General features: G+C 46.8%; 1 protein-coding gene across 1 annotated transcript in view; it reads left to right on the forward strand.

Annotated features, from left to right (window-relative positions):
* The window catches only part of LOC123763665 (uncharacterized), a 129,521-nt gene that overhangs the window by 16,826 nt on the left and 90,216 nt on the right, over positions 1-22,479 (forward strand). Inside the window, exons 2-3 of the mRNA XM_069302180.1 lie at positions 11,993-12,211; positions 19,718-20,425. Coding sequence (XP_069158281.1) covers positions 12,194-12,211; positions 19,718-20,425 — 726 coding nt within the window. The 5' untranslated portion in view covers positions 11,993-12,193. The remainder of the gene's footprint in view (positions 1-11,992; positions 12,212-19,717; positions 20,426-22,479) is intronic.

The following is a 22,479-nucleotide window of genomic DNA, read 5'->3' on the forward strand; positions in this document are numbered from 1 at the left end:
ACCTGAGTCCGTCGAAGCGGGTGAGTAAATCTGGCCTGAAAAATGTGCGACCTAGCTGGAGATTCACCGAATCGGGATACGCCGAATCGGGGTTGTACTGTATTTAACGTCTCTAGCCTCTCCTCGTAACTCACGTTTTTCAGTTCCAGAAGCCATTTTGTAGCACGTCTTTGCACCTTTTCCAATTTATTGATGTGCTTCTTGAGATATAGGCCCTTTACAAATGCATATTCCAATTTTGGTCATGTGAAAGTCATGAACATTTTCTTTAGTATTTCACCATCCATGTAATTAAAAGCAAGTCTGAAGTTGAAAAGTGATGCATACACTCCTCTCACAATGTTCTTTTTGTTCCTCTGGTGACAGCTTACTATCCAAAACCACCCTTTGGTCTTGTTCTTTATTAGAGTTCTGTAATTCCTGTCCACATAATTTGTAAGTTGAGTACTGTATGGTCTATTTTCTCCGATACTACATTCCATAACATGGCATTAATTCGCATTGAATTCCATTTACCGCTTGTTGCTCCAAACATTTTACCTAGATCATTTGAAGGGCATGACAATCGTCTGCTTCTCCTACCTTCCCCAGTATCTTAACACTATCCATAAACATGTTAGTCAAGTCTGGCCTCGGGCCAGACTTGGGGAGTAGAAGAACTCTTGCTTTTCCTCTGTCATTCTCACATGTGATTTCTTTCCTTAAACCTTACCACTGGCTTTCTTGGGACCCATGGCGAGGTATATAATAACATCTTAATCATCTCAGATATAATATATCTTAGATGTTTGCATCAGCTTTACTGGTGCTGTCATCTATCCAGTTCCCCCATCCATCCAGTCCCCCCCCCCCACCATCCATCCAGTCTCCCCCCCCCCCCCCCACCATCCATCCAGTCCCCCCCACCATCCATCCAGTCCCCCCCACCATCCATCCAGTCGCCCTCACCATCCATCCAGTCCCCGCACCATCCATCCAGTCGCCCCCACCATCCATCCAGTCCCCCCACCATCCATCCAGTCCCCCCCACCATCCATCCAGTTCCCCCCCCACCATCCATCCAGTCCCCCCCACCATCCATCCAGTCCCTCCCCCCCCCCATCCATCCACCATCTCTCCAGTCCCCCCCCCCCACCATCCCTCCAGTCCCCCCCACCATCCATCCAGTTTCCCCCTCCATCCATCCAGTCCGTCACCATCTTGGGACCCATGGCGTGATATATAATAAGAACTTTATTGTTCAGAAAACAAAAGAGCAAAAAAAAACAATGAAATTCATTTACAAAGAATTCAAGATCGGTCTTCAGAATAGACTTGTAAACAAACTGAGAGCTCCTCACCCCCAGCATCTCATGCTCGTTTGACCTATATGCGTATGAACAGATGTCGTGTTCTAAGTAAACCGTCGTCTTGTAATTCAAATTTTACAACGAATTTGACGTGTTCCAAAAAAATTGTCTTCAAGGCCAGTCTTCAACCAGCCCGTCCTCCAAAAATGGGGTGGTAAATGTAAGGAGACAAATAAGTGCAATTATGTACTATTCATATCAGTTAAGAATTGTACTTATTTTCACTTAGTATTAAATTGTACTGTCAAATATATTGCGAATATTTGAGTTTACCCAAAAAACTGAATAGAAAACCACAACCTCACCTAACCGTCTTAGTTTTTGAAGATAATAATTTTATTGCTTCTTAATTACAATTAGTACTTAACCTATAGCTATATTGATATTACAGTTTTATAAAACTAATAAAACAAAACTAAAATATATCAATAAATTGTAAAATAACTCAGGATATTTTAAAATTTTGTATAAAATCTATATTGTTTAATAAACCAGAAAAAAAAATTCTTGATATTTAAAACTTGTGTATTGCAATTTGAAATTGAAAATTTCATCCTAAAATTGTGTGTCTTAACAGAAAACGAGGGGAATTAAATCGGGGGAGGGAGTTGGGTAAATGTAACAGCCCCATAAGTGCAATTATGCACTGTTTATGACAGTTAGAAAGTGTACTTATTACACTTAGTATTAAATCGTACTGTCAATTCGGAGGATGGGTTGCTTCAACAGTGATTCCACTGTACTCACCTATTTGTGCTTGTGGGGGTTGAGCTTTGGCTCTTTGGTCCCGGTCCAAAAAATTCCCGGTCACTGTGTGTGTGTGTCCGCTTACCTAGTTGTGCTTGCGGGGGTTGAGCTCTGGCTCTTTGGTCCTGCCTCTCAACTGTCAACTAATGTACAGGTTCCTGAGCCTACTGGGCTTCATTATATCTACACTTTAAGCTGTGTATGGAGTCTGCCTCCACCACATCACTTCCTAATGACAAATGGAATGCTACTACTCTGACACTGAACAAATTCTTTCTAACGTCTCTATGGCTCATTTGGGCACTCAATTTCTATCTGTGTCCCCTAGTGTGTGTGCCCCTTGTGTTAAATAGTCTGTCTTTATCTACCCTATCAGTTCCTCTGAGAACCTTGTATGTGGTGATCATGTCCCCTCTAACTCTTCTGTCTCCCAGTAATATGAAGTTCAATTCCCATAGTCTCTCCTTGTAGCTCATACACCTCAGTTCGGGTACTAGTCTGGTGGCAAACCTTTGAACTTTTTCCAGTTTAGTGTATGCTTGACTAGATATGGTCTCCATGTTGGAGCCGCATACTCCACGATTGGTCTGACATATGTGGTATACAAAGTTCTGAAGGATTCCTTTCACAAGTTTCTAAAGGCTATTCTTATTTTAGCCAACATAAGTATGTTAGCCACACATGCATGTTTGTGTGTAATTACCAAAGTGTAGTTACAGGATGAGAGCTATGCTCGTGGTGTCCTGTCTTCCCAGCACTCTTTTTGTCATGTAACGCTTTGAAACTATTGACGGTTTTGGCCTCCCACCTCCTCACCTAACTTATTCCAACTGTTTACCACTCTGTTTGTGAAAGTGAATTTTCTTATATTTCTTCGCCATCTGTGTTTAGTTAGTTTAAATCTATGACCTCTTGTTCTTGAAGTTCCAGATCTCGAGAAATCTTCCCTATCAATTTTATCAATTCCTGGTGCTATTTTGTACATCGTGATCATTTCACCTCTTTTTCTTCTGTCTTCTAGTTATGGCATATTTAATGCCTTTAACCTCTCCTCGTAGCTCTTGCCCTTCAGTTCTGGGAGCCACTTAGTAGCATGTCTTTGCACCTTTTCCAGTTTGTTGATGTGCTTCTTAAGATATGGGCACCATACAACCGCTGCATATTCTAGGTTTGGCCTAACAAAAGTCGTGAACAATTTTAGTATTTCGCCATCCATGTACTTAAGAGCAATTCTGAAGTTAGAAAGCGTGGCATAGGCTCCTCGCACAACGTTCTATATGTGATTCTCAGGTGATAGTTTTCTATCTAGAACCACCCCTAGATCTTTCTTTATCAGAAGCCTTTAAAGATTTTCCACATAATTTATGGGTTGTGTGGCGTCTATGTTCTCCTATTCCACATTCTATAACATGGCATTTATTTACATTAAATTCCATTTGCCAAGTGGTGCTCCATATACTTATTTTGTCCAGGTCTTCTTGAAGGGCATTACAATCATCTAAGTTACTTATCCTTCCTATTATCTTAGCATCATCAGCAAACATGTTCATAAAATTCTGTATTCCATCTGGCAGATCATTTATGTTGACAATGAACATTATCGGTGCAAGAACTGAACTCTGTGGTACTCCACTTGTGACATTTCTCCAATCTGATACACTTCCTCTTATTACTGCCCTCATTTTTCTATCAGTCAGAAAATTATTCATCCATGTTAGCAGCTTACCTGTCATCCCTCCAATGTGTTCTAGATTCCAGTACAACCTCTTATGTGGAACTGTGAAAAGGTCCAGATAGATGCAGTCACCCTAACCATCTGTTTCCTGTAAAATCTCTGTGGCATGGTCATAGAAAATGTTCTCACCTATTTGTGCTTGCGGGGGTTGAGCTTTGGCTCTTTGGTCCCGCCTCTCGACTGTCAATCAACTGGTGTACAGATTCCTGAGCCTACTGGGCTCTATCATATCTTCATTTAAAACTGTGTATGGAGTCAGCCTCCACCACATCACTGCCTAATGCATTCCATTCGTTAACTACTCTGACACTGAAAAAGTTCCTTCTTACGTCCCTGTGGCTCATGTGGGTACTCAGTTTCCACCTGTGTCCCCTTGTTCGCCTCCCACCAGTGTTGAATAGTTTATCCTTGTTTACCCGGTCGCTTCCTCTGAGGATTTTGTAGGTTGTGATCATGTCTCCTCTTACTCTTCTGTCTTCCCGTGTCATAAGGTACATTTCCCATAGCCTTTCCTCGTAACTCATGCCTCTTAGTTCTGGGACTAGTCTAGTGGCATACCTTTGGACTTTTTCCAGCTTCGTCTTGTTCTTGACAAGGTACTGGCTCCATGCTGGGGCCGCATACTCCAGGATTGGTCTTACATATGTGGTGTACAAGATTCTGAATGATTCCTTACACAGGTTCCTGAACGCTGTTCTGATGTTAGCCAGCCTCGCATATGCCGCAGACGTTATTCTTTTTATGTGGGCTTCAGGAGACAGGTTTGGTGTGATATCAACTCCTAGATCTTTCTCTCTGTCCGTTTCATTAAGTACTTCATCTCCTATTCTATATCCTGTGTCTGGCCTCCTATTTCCACTGCCTAGTTTCATTACTTTGCATTTACTCGGGTTGAACTTCAACAGCCATTTGTTGGACCATTCACTCAGTCTGTCTAGGTCATCTTGTAGCCTCCTACTATCATCCTCAGTTTCAATCCTCCTCATAATTTTTGCATTATCGCCAAACATTGAGAGAAACGATTCTATACCCTCTGGGAGATCATTTACATATATCAGAAACAGTATAGGTCCAAGGACTAACCCCTGCGGGACTCCACTCGTAACGTCTCGCCAATCTGAGACCTCGCCCCTCACACTGACTCGTTGTCTCCAGTTGCTTAGGTACTCCTGTATCCAACGGAGTACCTTCCCTTTCACTCCAGCCTGCATCTCCAGCTTTTTCACTAGCCTCTTGTGTGGCACTGTATCAAAGGCTTTCTGACAATCCAAAAATATGTAGTCTGCCCACCCTTCTCTTGCCTTATTTTTGTTGCCTGGTCGTAGAATTCAAGTAACCCTGTGAGGCAGGACCTGCCATCCCTGAATCCATGTTGATGCTGTGTTACAAAATTCTTCGCTCCAGGTGCTCCACTAGCTTTCTATGCACAATCTTCTCCATCAGCTTGCATGGTAAGCAGGTTAGGGACACTGGCCTGTAATTCAGTGCCTCCTGTCTATCCCCTTTCTGTGTAATTACCTAAGTGTAATTACCTAAGTGTAGTTACAGGATGAGAGCTACGCTCGTGGTATAATTCTGGTGGTGCACTGGTGGTGTTGTATGTACTCAGACCATAAGCTCATTGAAGTGCGAACTAGTATAAATAACAGTAGTGGGGACCTAGCATAAATAATAAACTAGCATAATAATGCTAGAAATATAAATAAACAAATAAATAAAATAAATAAATAAAAATAAATAATAAACTAGCATAAATAACAGTAGTAAGAGACCTAACAAGCGAGAAGGAATATTCAATCAATTCAATTTCAACAGTAAGAGGATCGACTGGGAAAAATAAATGTAGACCTTGCAACCATTCAATGGGAGACGGTCTTGAGCGACAAAACTCCCATACAGGGAATAGCTCAACTGACATCTGAAGCTTACAAGGTCTGCTTGAAGCACGTGCCTGTGAGGAGGGGCAGAAAGAGAACCACTCTAGAAAGAGAACGCAGATGACTGTATAGGAGAAGGAAAAAAATAACGGAAATGCTTTGGCAGACACAACTATCACAAGCAAGGAAAATAAGCCTATGCAATGAGATCGAAGAAATAGAACAAACATTGAAGCGATCTTATGAGTCTGAGGAAATGGAATTGGAACAGAAAGCTATACAAGAGATAAAGAAAAATCCGAAATATTTTTTCACATACGCAAAACAAAATAAAAAATCTCGACCAGTATTGGACCGTTAATTACAAATGAAGGTACGTACACAGAGGACAACAAAGAGATTAATGAAATTCTAAGAAGCCAGTATGAGGCTATGTTTAGCACACCAATAAACAACATGAAAGTTGATGACCCAGACAGCTTCTTTATGAATGACATTCAAGCTGCAGATAATATAACGGATGTTACCACAAACTCGGAAGACTTTGAAAGAGAAATTGACAATATGCCTATGCACTCAGCTCCTGGGCCTGACTCATGGAATTCAATATTCATAAAGAAATGTAAAGTACCAGTAGTGAGAGCACTCAGCGTAATATGGAGAAAGAGCCTGGATACAGGGGAGATACCAGCAGCACTTAAATCTGCAGATATAGCTCCGTTGCACAAGGGGGGGAGTAAAGCCTTGGCAAAAAATTATAAGCCAGTTGCACTAACATCACACATAATAAAAGTTTGAAAGAGTGATTAGGAATCAAATTTCTAGTTTTATGGAAAACAATGAATTGCACAACTCAGGACAACATGGATTTAGAACGGGAAGATCCTGTCTGTCACAGTTACTCAACCACTATGTCAAAATCACAGAAGCCCCAGAAGAAAAGCAAAATGCAGATGTTGTATACACAGACTTTGCTAAGGCGTTCGACAAATGTGACCATGGAGTGATAGCTCACAAAATGAGGTCAATGGGAATAACTGGAAAAGTAGGACACTGGATACTGAATTTCCTGTCGAACAGAACACAAAGAGTAACAGTCAATCAAATAAAAGAGAGTTCAAGCGATGTTAATTTAATTAAAAGCTCTGTACCTCAAGGTACAGTCCTTGCACCGCTACTGTTCCTTATTCTCATATCAGATATAGACAAAAATACACGTCACAGTTTCGTGTCGTCCTTTGCAGATGACACAAAAATCAGCATGAAAATTACATCTGCTGAAGACATTGAAAAACTACAAGCAGATGTCAACATGTTATTTTCTGCTGCCCAATCGAAAACTTTGATGTTTAACAGTGATAAATTTCAGGTACTCAGGTACGGCAAAAATGCGGATCTGAAACATAACACAGGGTACAAAACACAATTGAATCTTCCCATAGTAGAAAAACAGCATGTCAAGGATTTGGGAATAATGATGTCCGACAATCCAACGTTTAGGGAGCATAACCAAGCAAATATTGCGTCAGCCAGAAAAATGATCGGATGGATTACGAGAACTTTCAAATCCAGGGATCCCATCACAATGGTTGTACTCTTCAAGTCACTTGTGTTGTCTCATCTCGAGTACTGCTCAGTACTCACTTCCCCCTTCAGAGCAGGAGAGATTGCTGAAATAGAGGGAATACAGAGAACATATACGGCACGCATAGATGAGATAAAACACCTAAATTATTGGGATCGTCTCAAAGCTCTCCAAATGTACTCTCTAGAAAGGAGACGAGAGAGATACCAAATAATATACACATGGAAAATACTGGAGGGCCAGGTCCCAAATCTACACAGTAAAATAACAACGTACTGGAGTGAATGAAATGGAAGAAAATGCAAGATTGAACCAGTGAAGAGCAGAGGTACCATAGGTACAATCAGAGAGCACTGTATAAACATCAGAGGTCCGCGGTTGTTCAACGTTCTCCCAGCGACTATAAGAAATATTGCCGGAGCAACAATGGACATCTTCAAGAGAAAACTGGACTGTTTTCTAAGAGAAGTTCCGGATCAGCCGGGCTGTGGTGGGTATGTGGCCCTGCGGGCCGCTCCAAGCAACAGCCTGGTGGACCAAACTCTCACAAGTCGAGTCTGGCCTCGGGCCGGGCTTGGGAAATAGAAGAACTCCCAGAATCCCATCAAGCAGGTATCAAGCAGGTATGTGATGTTGCACCAGCATCATGTGCTGGTGGTACTGTTTGTATGTGTGCCAGTGGTCAGTTGTGTTGTGTACACTAGTGTCTTTGTGTTCACTGGTGGTGGTGGTGTGTTCACTAGTGGTGTTGCATTCACTGGTGTTGATGTGTTCACTGGGGCAACGATAGCACTGAGTCTGCTGTTATGTGCCGTGGCTTGTGTTGCATCCTCATACATCAAGTTGCAGCCTACTGATCTCGCCTGAGACAAGTTCAGGCCCTGCAGAATTTGAAGTATGTCCTCCTGGATCTTCTGGAGTGTACATAGGGTATTCTCAAGTTTATTTTGCTTGGTCATTAATTCTTGCATGAGTGGGCAATTTTTTTATCACTTGGGTAATCATTGCTTCCATATCGAACGGCATTGTTTTATCTGGACCCAGTAAAGTGTTGGCTGGTGAGTGAGGAGGAGGGGAAGTGGTAGGTGGGTGAGAAGAAGGGGAGGGAGTGGTTAGTTGGGAGGGAGGGAGGGAGGGTCACCTGAGAGGCAGAAGAGCTGGTTGACTGGGAGGGGTTAGGGGGTATGGGTGATGAGGCAGGAATGGGGTTGTTAAGTAGGGTAGGGTTGGGGGTTAGTGAGTGAGGTAGGGTTGGGGTTAGTGAGTGGGGTAGAGGTAAGTGGGTTTGTTAGAGGAAGGGGGTCTGGATGGGCCTGTGTGGGGTGGTGTTGAGTCACTCCACCACTACCCCAGACTGTTGTCTGCCTGCTGTAGGCTGGACCCTGGCTTGCTGTGGTTCTGTTCACGAAGCCATTTCCGCCCCTGTTCACTGGTCCACCTGCTGTCCGCATTGGTGTCCTTCTCAAGCCCTGCCAGTCAGGCCAATTGCTGATAAACACACCAGTTTCGCGCACAAACCGTGACCTTGGGTAGGGAGGGCACAAAGACTATTTTACACATAAGAAGTGCCTGGGCCCCCAGGAACTGTGGGGTGGCCCACCTACCTCACAACGCCGCGTCAGCATGCCTCGATATTGCCACATTAACAATTACTGCCTTAATTTCTGGCCAATCCACACATCCACGGCCTACCACAGTTGGTAGGAGGGGAGGTGCACACTTAGTACCACTGTAGCTGACCTATTTGGCACACTAAAGACTAGACCTTAGGCTTAGGCCTATGTCAAACAGGAGGACGGATACATCCTACCTGCTCCTTCTCCTCTAGCTTGAGGGCAACTGATACGTATACATAACGTGTTTAACCCTTCAACTGCGCAATGCACCTACGGGTATTTATATTTTTAGTGTTACATTCAAAACTCCCACGGCTACGTGGGGTTCACATCGGCTTCCTCAGGGCTCTTGTAAATAGATGCCATCTTTAAAAAAATCGTGGGCCACATTCCCAAGTGTGAGAGCCTCAGTACTGAGTGAGCAACCAAGGCTGGCGCACGCAGCATGAGCTCAGCACTGCTGCTCAGCATTGGGACTACAGCATCGCCTAATAATGTCAAAAATATATATGTAACGTGTATTATTTAGCCATGATAGTATTACAGAATAGCTTGAGTGTCATAATGACTGTACAATGTTCAAATATCAGTGGATCAATGCTGTTCACGATGTCCACAGCACCGCAGCATTATTTCGTCCATCTTGGAATCGTCAAATGATTTCGGAGGTTCCTTTACAAAATAAACTTGTGGTCAATTATTCATTTACAGGAATTTGACCATGATTGTGATAATAGCAGAATTGTGGTGATAATTAGCGCTGTGCGTAGTATTGTGGGAGGAGGTGGTTTGGTGAGGGTGGGAGGGAGAGACTCCAGATAGCGTCACTGTGTGTAGCAGCCATTATTGTTTTGCTCACCATACTAACTTAGTGGTTCGCTATTGTGAGTACATATGTACATGGGTATATACAATGTGTGTATGTACCCATGTACATATGTGCGTAATATTGTGGGAGGAGGAATTTTGGCGAGGGAGGAAGGGAATCGAGGTAGCCTCACCGTGTGTGGCAGCCACCCTTGTTTTGCTCACCATAGTGGTTCTATGGTCTTAGTGGTTTGCTATGGTGAACACATATGTACATGTGGTATATACAATGCGTGTGTGTATATAGTGCAATAACAGCAACAGGAGTATGTTGGGAGGAGCTATTTTGGTGAGGGAGGTGACGTCGTAACCGTAGCGTCGTCAGCTGGCTGCTGTGTGATTTCTCATGCAGTGTATGGTGGCCACTGTGCTGACACAATACCGGCTTGCTTGGATAGTTATGGTGAATAAAACATGTAGATACGTATACATAACATGTATAAATAGTGTAATAAAAACAATAACAGTATGGTGGGAGGAACAATGTTGGCGAGTAAGATGTTGGAGTGAGGGAGGACTGGCTGGGTGTGGCTGCTCACATTTGCGGAGTTCTGAGTGTGTTGATGGTGAATGTTTATAGTGTGTGACAGTGTATAGTGTGTAAATATGTTGTAAATATACATAAATGAACATGAAACATTGGTGTGAATAACAGTATGGTGGGAGGAGGGGTGATGGCGAGTACGATGTTGGAGGAGTGAAGGAGGACTGTCTGCGTGTGGCAGCTCACACTCACGGAGTTCTCAGTGTGTTTATGGTGTGTGTATATATAGTGTGTGATACTGTACAGTGTGTAAATAGATTGTATATACAGTATACAGTATACATAAATTAGCATTATCCATTGGAAATATGTGCTGGATATGTGTACACATGTGTCATGCACGTAACAGTGTCTTCGGACAGTACGGATGTTCTACTACCATAATATAGTGTACATGTTCATTATACATAGGACTGGCACGAAAAAACAAATAAAATGTATTTGGAACTGTGCGCAAAAAATGAACAAAAATATATTCGTGGCAACTCGCACATCTTAACCCGGGCGCCCTACTGGCCCCGGGAGCGTACGCCACGGGCGACCAGGTATTGATGAAGTTAGTGAAGTCACGAATTTACGAACCCCATAGCAGACAAAGTAAATACAATTTTGACTTTTTGTTAACATATCCATACTCAGGGAAGGGTGTTTTACACTTTCAAAAAACAAAGAATTTTTTCCAGAGAATTTATTTCCTGCGCACTGTGGGGGTGCCATATTTGGAAACCGAGCAGTTGAAGAGTTAAATAGTGTAATAAAAACCACAGTATGGTGGGAGGAGCAATGTTGGCGAGTAAGGTCTAAGGAGTAAGGTGTTGGAGTGAGGGAGGGCTGGCTGGGTGTAGCAGCTCACACTCCCGGAGTTCTGTGTTGATGGTGAATGTATATAGTGTGTGATAGTGTATAATGTGTAAATATATTGTAAATATACATAAATGAAAATTAAACATTGGATATATGAGCAATGTATGTGGACACATTTGAGACACATAACACAGTGTCTTGGGACAGTACGGATGTTCTACTGCCATAATAATGTGTACGTATTCATTATACATAGGACTGGCAAGAAAAAACAAAACAATGTATTTGGAAATGTATGCAAAAAATTAAAAAAAAATATTTGTGGCAACTCGCACATGTTGAAGCTGACGGGCGACTGGCTTTGGGAGTCTACGTCACAAGCCACCACCAAATCGTGACGTCACACACCATTTTCCAGGCCCACATTGCGGCCAAAGAAAGTACAATTTTGATTTTTTTTTGCATATGTGATCAGGGAAGGGTATTTAACATTTTCAAAAACAAAATAAAATTTTTCCCATGAAGTTATTTCCTGCGCACAGGGGAGGGGGGGTGTATTTGTAAGACAAGCAGCACAATGGTTAAGGGTTAATGAGCAATTTTGTACACATTCTTTGTAAATCCAGTCCCCTTCATCATCCATCCATCTAGTCCCCTCACCATCCTGTCACCATTCATATTTGTCATAAATTTCCTAGTAAGGGTTTCTTGCTTAGCCTGGGTGTAAAAGTTATTAAATGTGAACATTCATTTAGGAAAACAGGAATTGACATCAAATAGTGTAATAGCTTATTTAAAAATCAACTAGCCCATATTCTGGAAATGCATATTTCTATTGAACAGTTTTGTACAGTTATTTCATTTTCAGGCTAAGATGAATGCCGAAAAATGATCAAAGCTGCGGCAACAAGTGCGTATTGGTGGCAAGGGCAGTGCATGAAGAAAGAAGAAAGTTGTCCACAACACATACACTGATGACAAAAATAGTGGACAAAGAAAAAAGGGCCCACAATCGAAGGCCAACAATGATGCATTCTCACTTAGGTTGAAGAGTTTTGCAATTAACATTATGCATATCCCTACTGAAGTAAGTTAACTGACACTTTTCAAACATTTTCATCCTAAGGCGCTAAACAAGCTAGAAGTGGAATGACTTGTTAAGCTGCCACATTGTTTCTGAATAGATTGAGTGAATTCAGTCATCCTAATACCTGGTAAAAATTAATTATTTAAGTCACTGTTAAATATAGCTTATATGGATGTGAACTATGGAACCTTCAAAATGCTTATTTTGGTAAGTTTAATTGTGAATGGAGGTAATGTTCTAGACATATCTTGGGTGTCCATCCTTGCACTCATTGCAATCTAATATTGGCCTGATGTTCACACCTGCACTTGAAGAATTAGTTCACAAACAAGTCACATCTTTTTGTCAGACAGGAATCACCCATCCAGCACTCCATCAATTCTTTTCTGAGGGGAGCCCCGTCGGCTCCCCGAAGCTATCCCAGGCTGATATGCTAATGTCAGACTTTGGCATCAGTCATGTGTATGGAGTTCTTAGGCCTACCGGGGACCATGGCCAGAACCAGGCCCCCTCAGAGAGGCAAGGGGAGCAATGGCCTATAGAAACCCCCGTGTGGTTGGAAGCATTCTGTGTCTGCCATCAACCGGAACAGGCACCCAGAAAGGTAAGCGCCTCAAAACAAACCCCTATTCTGATTAAAATTGCTACCAAAAGCCGAACTAGTAGATAGAACTCCCCAACCGAAAACAAGCAAACTAGTGTGACGTCACACACCGCCGCGCCACTGTCTGCGCAGCTCCCCCCTCCCCGGGAGGGGGAAGGGGAAGCCCCAGACCCCCCACGCCGGCTACCCACACCTCAGTTCTTGAGGCTGATGCTATAGGCGATGGTTGTGTGCTCTGGCTCCGGTGTCGCTACAGCACTGTGCTTTGCGTGTGGTGTTGGTTTTGTGGGTGCGAGAGCCAGGAGTTATCTTCAGTACTCGGGCTGCATGCGCCTAGGGCTGCCTTCCCTAGGTGCCCTGTAAGTACTGCCCTTGGGGCTTGGGGCCACCTTCCACAGGCTCCTTGGGGTCTGCCTCTGCTGGTCCGTTTTACCTTTCGGTTTTTCGGCCGCCTGTTGGGCTCTTGGGTGTTCTGTTCTCCCTTGTTACTGGCAGGTAAGAGGCAGTTTGCACTGGTAGGGGCGCAGGGTGCTGCTCAGCTTGTATTCCCGACATCGCGGCCGGTTCTGTTCCTTGGGGTTCGCTGTCCTCTTGCGGGGTTTTGTTTTTCTTTTTGTTTTTGCCTGGTGGGGGGTTCTGTCATTTTATTCAGTTTGTTTTTGCCCTTCCACTGTTCTCCTCGGTGGCGCCCCCTGCTAGGTCCCCGTGAGTGTACATGTCCCTAGGGTTCAGCTATAGAAGTTTGCTTGGTAGTTTTGGGCGCCGGTTTGCAGCACCCTGCCTGGGACTACCTGGGCGCGAGTTCTCTTAAAGTAAACGCTCAGGACCCTGGGAATTCCCTAGGGGGCGTGTGGGTCCGATGGATGTGACCACGGAGTCCCCACTCGCTGTGTGCGAGTTTGAGGGTTGCTCGGTCCCCTTGTCTCAGGGTGACCCTCATTGTTTTTGCCTCTGCCACGCTGCCTGTTGGGTCGGTGATACTTTCGACCCTGAGTCCTGTGAGTGTTGCTGCTTGCTTGTGACTATATTATCCCAATCCTCTGATTCTATTCGGGTACAGGTGGCGCGTGCGTTGCAGTCTAGGTTTCGTCTGTTGCAACGTGCTCGGTTGGTTGCTCACCTGGATGCCCCGGGGCTGCCCCGCTTTGCTTTTCGAGACTTGGACTTGGGGGTGGGGGTCGCTTCGATCCTGGTTCAGTCCGCACCTCCTCGTCCTTCCCCTTCTGTTCGTTTTGTTCCCCCCCCCCTGCTTCCGGCCCCGAAGCGTCTGAGGGTTTCGGGGTCAGAGCAGGGGTTACTTGATCTCAAGACTCGGGCAGCTTCGGGGGGTGCCCTTTCCGGGGGGGGGCGGCAGAGGCATTCGAGTCTTGTCTCCCAGCCGAAGCTTCTGGGTCTGACCAGTGGGCCCCCCTTCCTCCAGCTTTTCCGGCTGCTCCGTCCTTGTCTTGTGGGGTTGGGGCTTGGGGAGAGGACTCGGCCTCGGGTCCTGTGGTGAAGGACCTCGAGGCTGGGGAGGGGCTGACTTGGGGCCCTTGGGCCCCGCTGGACCCCGCCTGGGTTTTTCTTCCCTCTGAGCGGGGCTTATTGTTACAAGGAGTGGGGTTTTCTTTTCCCCCCTCTGCGTATGAGTTGGATTTGGTGTCGGCCCCTCCCCGGGTTCGGTTCCGTGTTCCCCCGGGTACATCGGTTCCGTCCTTCCGGAGGTTTTCGGCTTATCGCATCCAACCTGGTGTGGTGCAAGTGGGCTTTGCAGCTTACCTCCTGCGTGACCCGGATTATGCCTCGGAAATGGATCCGTCCGAATTCAGGTTTGGGACTGCGTTCCCTTTCTGGCTCCGTTACGAGATTCCGGAGTCATCCTGGCTAGCAGACTGCCTCTTGTTTGTTCTGGATTCCTGGCATTCCTTCTGTCGTTCCCGCACGCTGGAGTGGCGGGAAGCTTCCACAGTGCTTCAGGTTTTCCTGGGGGGCGAGCTTGAGTACCTGAATGAGTGCTTGTTTGCCCCTGCCCTTCCCCGCGATGTGGGCGTTATTCAGCTCCATGTGCAGGTTCCCTCCCTTTCGGTGGCGCTCGTTACGGAGGACTTGTGCGCCCGGGGCCTTTTGGCTTCGCCCTTGTGGTTCTTTTCCCTCCTGGAGCTGTCTTCGGATTGGCTCGTGGTGGATGTGAGGACGCTTGGGTCCGTCCCGGGGTCTGGCACCTTGTCCTCGACTGCACGTTCGTCGGCTGCCTTGTTGAAGCTGTTCACGCTGATTTTGCGGGATGCGGTTTCCCTGTTTTATGCTTCCCGTCTCGCGTGTCGGCAGGTGGTGCTGGGTTCCTCCGTGGAATCTGCTTGGGCTCTGGCTCTTAGGCGTTTTTCACCATTTTGTCCTCTTCTGTTTGAGGAGTCGGCCGTGGCGCAGTTTATTCAGGCTGCGTCGGCGGCTTGTCGTCCGATGTCGGACTTGTTGGTTTTCCGGGGGTCCCGGGGTGGGTCTTCCCGGAAAGGTCGTGCCAGGGCTCAGGGTTCCTCTCGTCGTGGTAGGCCTCTGGTGTCAGGTTCGGGGTTGGCTCCTCCTGCGGACCCTCCCTCGTTTGGTCGGCGCGGTGTTCGCGCTGTGCGGGGTTCTGGGTCTCGTAAGGGTCGCCGGCCCTTTTGTGGTTTGCCCCCTTGACAGGGCGATGGGGGGGGGGGGCAGCTTGCACTGTTCGCCCACGTCTGGTCCCACGATTCGTGGGCCTTTCGGGTTGTGTCTTGCGGCCTGCTGTGGCATTCGGTGGCCCCTCCCCCCTTTGGGGGGTCAGGCTGGCGGGGCAGGTTTCTTCCCCTGCACTCTGTCGAGTCGTCTTGGAGTGGGTACGCTTGGGCGTCGTCGAAACGACGTCGTCCCTCAGATGGGTTTCCCGTCTGTTTCCGGTTCCGAAACGGGACTGCGCGGACCTGCGGTTCATTCTGGACTTGTTCCATCTGAACCCCTGGGTTCATTGCCCCTCCTTTCGGATGACTACGCTGTATCAGGTTCGGCTCCTCTTGGAGCTGGGAGCTTGGATGGTGTCCCTGGACCTCCGGGACACTTATTGGCATGTCCCGATTCATCGACGGTTCAGGGACTGGCTCGGTTTTGTTGTGGGGCGTCTGAGTTACTGCTTTCGTTGTTGAACCTGGCACCTCGCGTGTCCACGCACCTTACACGGGTTGTGGTGGCTCGTTTGCGTCTCCTAGGTGTTCGGGTGTTGGCCTACCTCGACGACTGGCTGGTTTGGGCTCCCAGCCAGTCAGCTTGCTTGCTAGCCAGGGATTTGGTTCTTTCCCAGCTCGCCGAGTTCGGGTTCTTGGTGAACTGGAGGAAGTCCCATCTGGTTCCCTCTCAGGTTCGGACTTGGCTGGGTATTGTTTGGGACTCTCGAACCGCCTCCTTGTCTCTCCCTCCGGAGTCTCTCCTGCGGCTGCGGTCCTGCCTTCGTCTGTTTCTGGAGGGTCCTCGGGTCACTCGGCGGTTGCTCGAGAGGCTATGCGGGAGCCCCTTCGAACTTCGCGATGGTGGTCTACCCGCCGCGTCGGGTTTGGCTTCGACGGCTGTTCTGGTTCCTTCGGGGTTCCTCCTTCCGCCTCTCTCGCGATTGCAGAGTTCGACCCCCGGGGGACTTGCGTCGGTTGCTGCGTCACCGGCTTCCTCTTCGGGTTTTTCGGGGTTCAGTGCCTTGGCGCCTACCCGAGCCCTCACTCGATGTGTACACGGATGCGTCGTCTCTCGGCTGGGGTTTTGTGACCAGTGCTCACCAGGCCGGCCAGGGGCGTTGGGATCCGTCCTTCCGTCGAGCTCACGGCACGGTGCGGGAGTTCGCGGCAGTGTGGTTTGCTCTGGGGAGGCCCGCAGATCGACGATTCGGCTCCATTCGGACTGCTCTCTGGTGGTTCATTGCTTGAACCGCGGGGGTTCGATGCGGTCCTTGTCTCTTTGGGGTTGGTCGCTTCGGGTGACTCGTCTGCTGAGTTCTTGGGGTTTGGCTCTCCTGGCGGTTCACGTACGGGGCGTGTCCAACGTCTTGGCCGACGCCCTGTCTCGCTTCGTTCCCCTCTCCACGGAGTGGACGGTCGACGACGAGTCCTTCCGTTGGCTTTGCCAGACGTTCGGGCGCCCCGAGGTGGACCTCTTCGCGTCGGCGTGGTCGCGGCGTCTTCCCGTTTATGCGGCGCCCTTCCCCGATCGCGAGGCCGTCGGGGTCAATGTCTTTCGGCTAGACTGGTTGAGGTGGGGGTTCCTGTACCTCTTTCCCCCGGTTCGGCTGTTGCTCCAGGTCCTGACTCGCTTAGAGACTTACCGGGGGAGAGTTGTCCTTCTGGCCCCTTGGTGGCCGGCCCAGCCTTGGTTTCAGGTGCTGGTTGCTCGGTGTCTGAACCCGAGGGTTTTCCCGCGGCTCCGCTTCTTTCAGCAGATCGGGCCGGTACGTCACGTAGCTGGTTCGATGTTCTCCTCGAGTCTTCGCGTATGGGTTTTTTGACTCGAGTATATCATCATCTCTATGGTGATCAGGTGGCCTCCTAGTTGGTGTCCCACCTGAGGGCTTCTTCTCGGCGGCAGTATGAAGTTTCCTGGCGGTCCTTACGTTTCTTTTTGCGTCTTCGTCGTGTTAGTTCCTTGTCTGTTCGGGTGGTCTTGTCCTTCCTCTCGTCGTTGTTTCAGGACCGTCATCTTATGCCTAACACTGTCGCCTCATATTGTGCGGCGCTGGCGGAGCCGCTTCAGCTTGCTTTCGGTATCGATGTTACGTCTGCGCCGTTTCGCAAGCTGTCTCGTGCGTTGTTTCACCTCCGGCCTGCTCATGCGTCGCCTGAGCCGACCTGGTCTTTGGACAGAGTGCTCGCTTTCCTTTCGTCTCCTCGTTTCGTTGTGGCCCCTTCGGTCCAGGATTGTTTTTCCAAGGCACTTTTCTTGTTGGCTTTGGCCTCTGGGGGTCGGGTAGGGGAGCTTCATGCTCTCCACCAGCGCAGGGGTTTCTGCTCTTTTGGTTGTGGTGATTGTTTTGTTCGTTTGCAGCCGTCTCCTTCCTTTCTGGCGAAGAATGAGACTGCTGCATTCCGGAGGGGTCCATGGCTGGTTGATGCTTGGTTGGTTAGGCCAGGGGTGCATCATGTTTTGTGTCCGGTTGCAGCGCTTCGCCGTTATTTGCGCGCCATGGCTTCTGTGTCCGGGGACGTGCTTTGGGTTGATCCGGTTTCCCTTCTTCCCTGTTCGCGGGTTCGGGTCTCCCAGGTCGTCCGCAGGGTTATTAAGTCCAGCCAGCCTGTGGTCTCTCCCCGTGCCTATGACGTTCGTAAGTTTGCGGCTCTTGCTGCCGTCTTTGGGAATATGTCTTGGTCTGATATTCGGGCGTTGGGATTTTGGCGGTCGAACAGGCTGCTCGTTACCTTGTGAATGTCCCTGGGCCCCGTCGGGCCTGTGTTGCTTTGGGTCGGCGGTTGCAGCCAGTTGTCTCGGCTTCAAGTTCAGGAGTGAGAGACCACCGCCTCCCGGGTAAGTCCCTCTTTTTCCGTCTGTGGGTAGTTAGCTCTGGGGAGCCGACGGGCTCCCCCCAGAAAACTAGCGTTGAATGTAATGAAACGCCATTTTCTGGGTGAGTCCTGGAGGCTCCCCGGCATCCCTCTCTCCGGTCGGAGGTTTTTTGCGTTTTTGACATCCAGCCTCAAGAACTGAGGTGTGGGTAGCCGGCATGGTGGGTCTGGGGCTCCCCCTTCCCTCTCCCGGGTAGGGGGGAGCTGCGCAGACAGCGGCGCAGCGGTGTGTGACGTCACACTAGTTTGCTTGTTTTCGGTTGGGGAGTTCTATCTACTAGTTCGGCTTTTGGTAGCAATTTTAACCAGAATTGGGGTTTGTTTTGAGGCGCTTACCTCTCTGGGTGCCTGTTCCGGTCGATGGCAGACATAGAATGCTTCCAACCACACGGGGGCTTCTATAGGCCATTGCTCCTCATGCCTCTCTGAGGGGGCCCGGTTCTGGCCGTGGTCCCCAGTAGGAGTGGGGTGGCTGGGTCGCTGGCATGTGGATCCCTCTGCTCTCTTTCTAATAACTCCCTCCATTTGCCTTCACTGTTAAGTTGAAAAAAGTTGGAAGCAAGGTGGCTTGTCACTGCAACCAGTGCAGTGCCCTGGGCCATGAGCAACTTTGTATCCCACAGACAAGTAACTTTTTAAGTGGCCATTTTCTATAGTCAGATGAAGAAACACAGATAATGGGCACTTACTCTTAATTATGTAAGCAAGTACAGTATGACTATATAACACTTGGAAGGGATATAAGGTCAGTACAGGATAGAATCCAAGGATGGAGTAAAGGAACAGTATGAAACCCCTTGGATCATTGGGGATTGAGTGGCCACCTGCATGAAGCTAGGTCATTGGTGTTTTGACCAGTCCAAATGGTTTGATGTGAAGAAGCACAAGAGAGATCACTCCCTGTTCTACAATTAAAACCTTCTAGCTGATAAACAAAATTAATTTCTTCATAATATGTCGACAAACTTTAACTGTTTTCATGCTTGGTTTCCCGACACTGCCAGTTAATTAGATGAAGGTTTTCCTCCCTGGGCCAATATTTAATGGAATGTGAAATAACTTAAGGTTAATTTAAAGTTCACCATGAACTAACATGAGGGGGAAGTCTAGTTTAGTTACTTTCTTTTTCACATGAATTTCTTCAGTTTTAGTGTTCTTCGCTGGTGGGGCTGTGGGAGCACCCTACGTACTAATCCTTATTGTACTTTGTGTTATAACTTTCCTGACATTCAAATTCTGTCAAATCTGGCCATGGAGTACATTTCCAGGACTGAACTCTTTGCTCATGGGTAACGTATGACAATAAAAGTTTGTAACAGTGTTTTCCCCTAAAATGTAATGCAACATTTTTTTTCCCCTCCACAGGGTAATGACATGCCAGAGGAGTGTAGAGTCTGTTTTTGCCACTACAATGCGAATTTGAAACGGCCACACAATCTACCATGTGGCCACACATTCTGCTCACAATGCATCTCGAATGGTATAACAATAGGTGGTTTTTCCTGCCCCAGCTGCTGCAGCCAGCACAGAGTCAAGGCTGTCACAGACTTCCCAATAAACTTCAATATAGAAGCCTTAATCAGGAAACTTAAAAGTACCAAACTCACATCACCAGAAGAAGCAGCATTGGAAAGATCTCGTCGGGACTGTCGGAAGGGTATTGGCAAGGCGTTAATGTTCCAGGTGGTGGTAGAGAGCAGCAATATCGGCAGTCTCATCACCAACTGTGAAGAGGTACTGTTCCAGCTGGGCAAGTATCATGGACAGCTGAGGAATTGGAAGACTCGCCATAAGGAACTCCAGGAGAAACTTGATGATCTAGTAGAGCAGAATAGGGCAGCACTGAAGCTCTTGGAACAGGAGGACACAAATGTAGTGGCAATGACATCACAAGGAGAAGTGGGAAAGAAACAGTTAAGGGAGATATTGGTGAACTTCAACACAGTCAAGACAGAAGAGGAGGTCCACACAACCATAGACAGAGCTGATGAGTGTACTGTCGAGATGGAAGAGTGGATAGAAAGATGCGACAAACTCTTCCCAGATGTCAACACTATCCACACAGCAGGCAAGGTACATTGTTCAAGCTTGATAACTCATTAATCCAAAAATGCTCTAGCAGTAAGATTTTAAAAGTTGTACCATTTGATATACTGTACAGGAGTACCTCGGTTTAAGAGTTTAACCCTTAACATGCTCGGGGTCTAATATCCTGCCATCCGCACAGGCGCATGTCATTTTGAAAAAAAAAAAAAATTTTTTTTTTGCTAATCTGTTAAGTTCTGTTCACTGATCACGGGAAAAATAAAAAAAAAATTCTATTGTACTTACTTTTGTTGCAATAGAGCCGAGAAGGACGGTGATGACGTCACAATCTGCATGTTCGCTCATGCAGTACACGCCCGGGAGGTGTTGTGCGCGGTCCTCAAACAGCCAGAGTTGCCACAAATATATTTTCGCGCTATTTATTTACAATGTCTAGGCGCATTTTATCTAATTTTTTTTCACTAATTGTGTTTCAAATACTGTTTGAACATATTTTGTATCAATAATTGTTGCATATTTGAGTATACACAGGCGCACACAAATGTTTTCAATTACGGCAATATAATATGTCATTACAGTCTATTATATTGTATGTTCTGCTTATATTTGTATATATTTACACACACGCACACGCTATCTGCTTATATGTTTACATATTTACACACTCGCACACGCTATACACACTTTGAAGCACACTTAGAAGATTTCTAGACTGTGGTAGTCATTGAAGCAGTCGACAGCACATAATGGGATACCACACGTTTCACACCATGTTTGCACAAGCTTCCGTTTCTGGTCTCTACGTGTCGTTGTTTTACACACCAAGCAATCACGTTGGGCTATTGCACGCTTCACACCAGGTGGCAAATACTTAAGTTTGTGTGCTAGGAAGCCTTCAGTGTGAGCGAGGCGTGGAGTACCAGCATGCTGCAACAGTGGGTTTATGATGGGCCGCTGAATACCTGGGACATCTTTTGCAAACTTTCCTAATAACTGTATTGCAGCATCAAATACAAAGTCACGGAAAGTGGGCTTACGTCCAGTTCTCACAAGGTACATGTTGAAACAGTTCAGCATGCTCATGTCCACAAGATGGAAGAACACTTTTTTCGTCCACCTACATGTCTTCCGCACACACTCTGCAGTGCCAATCATCATGTCTGATTTATCAATCAACCGCATGTTGATATTATAGTCTAAAACACAGTCTGGCTTATATAGTGGTGCGTTTGTTTTATGGCTCACTTTCCCACTGTTCACCATTGTTCCGTCATGAATTGTTGTCAACAAGTTCACCTCTCTTTTGTCTTTCCACCGAACTGACAGAATGTTATCACTTTTCCTTCTCTGACACTCACCAACTGCAATGTCGTTGTCAAACACAGGCATTTCCCTTCGTTGTGGCTTTACTGTACCAACCAATCCGGTTCTATTTTCTAGCAAGAACCGAGCTAGCAAGGGACTTGTATAGTAATTATCTGTGTATAAAATGTGTCCCTTGTTCATCCACGGAGCCATGATGGTCTTCACTACACTCCCCGAAAATCCATGTTCGTCGTTACCGGGAATGTCTACATCACTAGCCGAGTACAGAATCATGTGTAACACGTATCCTGTCTCACAATCACAAAGAACAAAAAATTTCAGGCCAAATCGGTTTCGTTTTGAGGGAATGTACTGTTTGAATGGAACACGTCCCTTGAAAAGTACGAGAGATTCATCAACCACCAGCTTCTGTGCTGGTACGTAAAAATCTCTGAATTTTCCAATAACATCGTTCATGTAGTGCCTCACTCGCCACAGTCTATCATCAGGTGTTCGGTCCTGAACACTTCCAAAATGTAGACACCTGAGGAGTATCTGAAACCTGTCTCGTGACATATATTTCCCGAATAAAGGTGTTGGTATTGTCTTGTCCTTGCTCCAATAGTCATTTATTGCATGTTTGTGACAGTGCTTCATCAACAAACAGAGTGCCAAAAACACATACATTTCCGCCACTGTGGTATTTTTCCAACGCTGCAGTCGTGAAAATTCTGTGATTTCCCTCTCAATCAGGTAAGCAGCATGCAGGTTCGTTT

The sequence above is a fragment of the Procambarus clarkii genome, chromosome 5 (genome assembly GCF_040958095.1).
Source record: "Procambarus clarkii isolate CNS0578487 chromosome 5, FALCON_Pclarkii_2.0, whole genome shotgun sequence".
Lineage (NCBI taxonomy): Eukaryota > Metazoa > Arthropoda > Malacostraca > Decapoda > Cambaridae > Procambarus > Procambarus clarkii.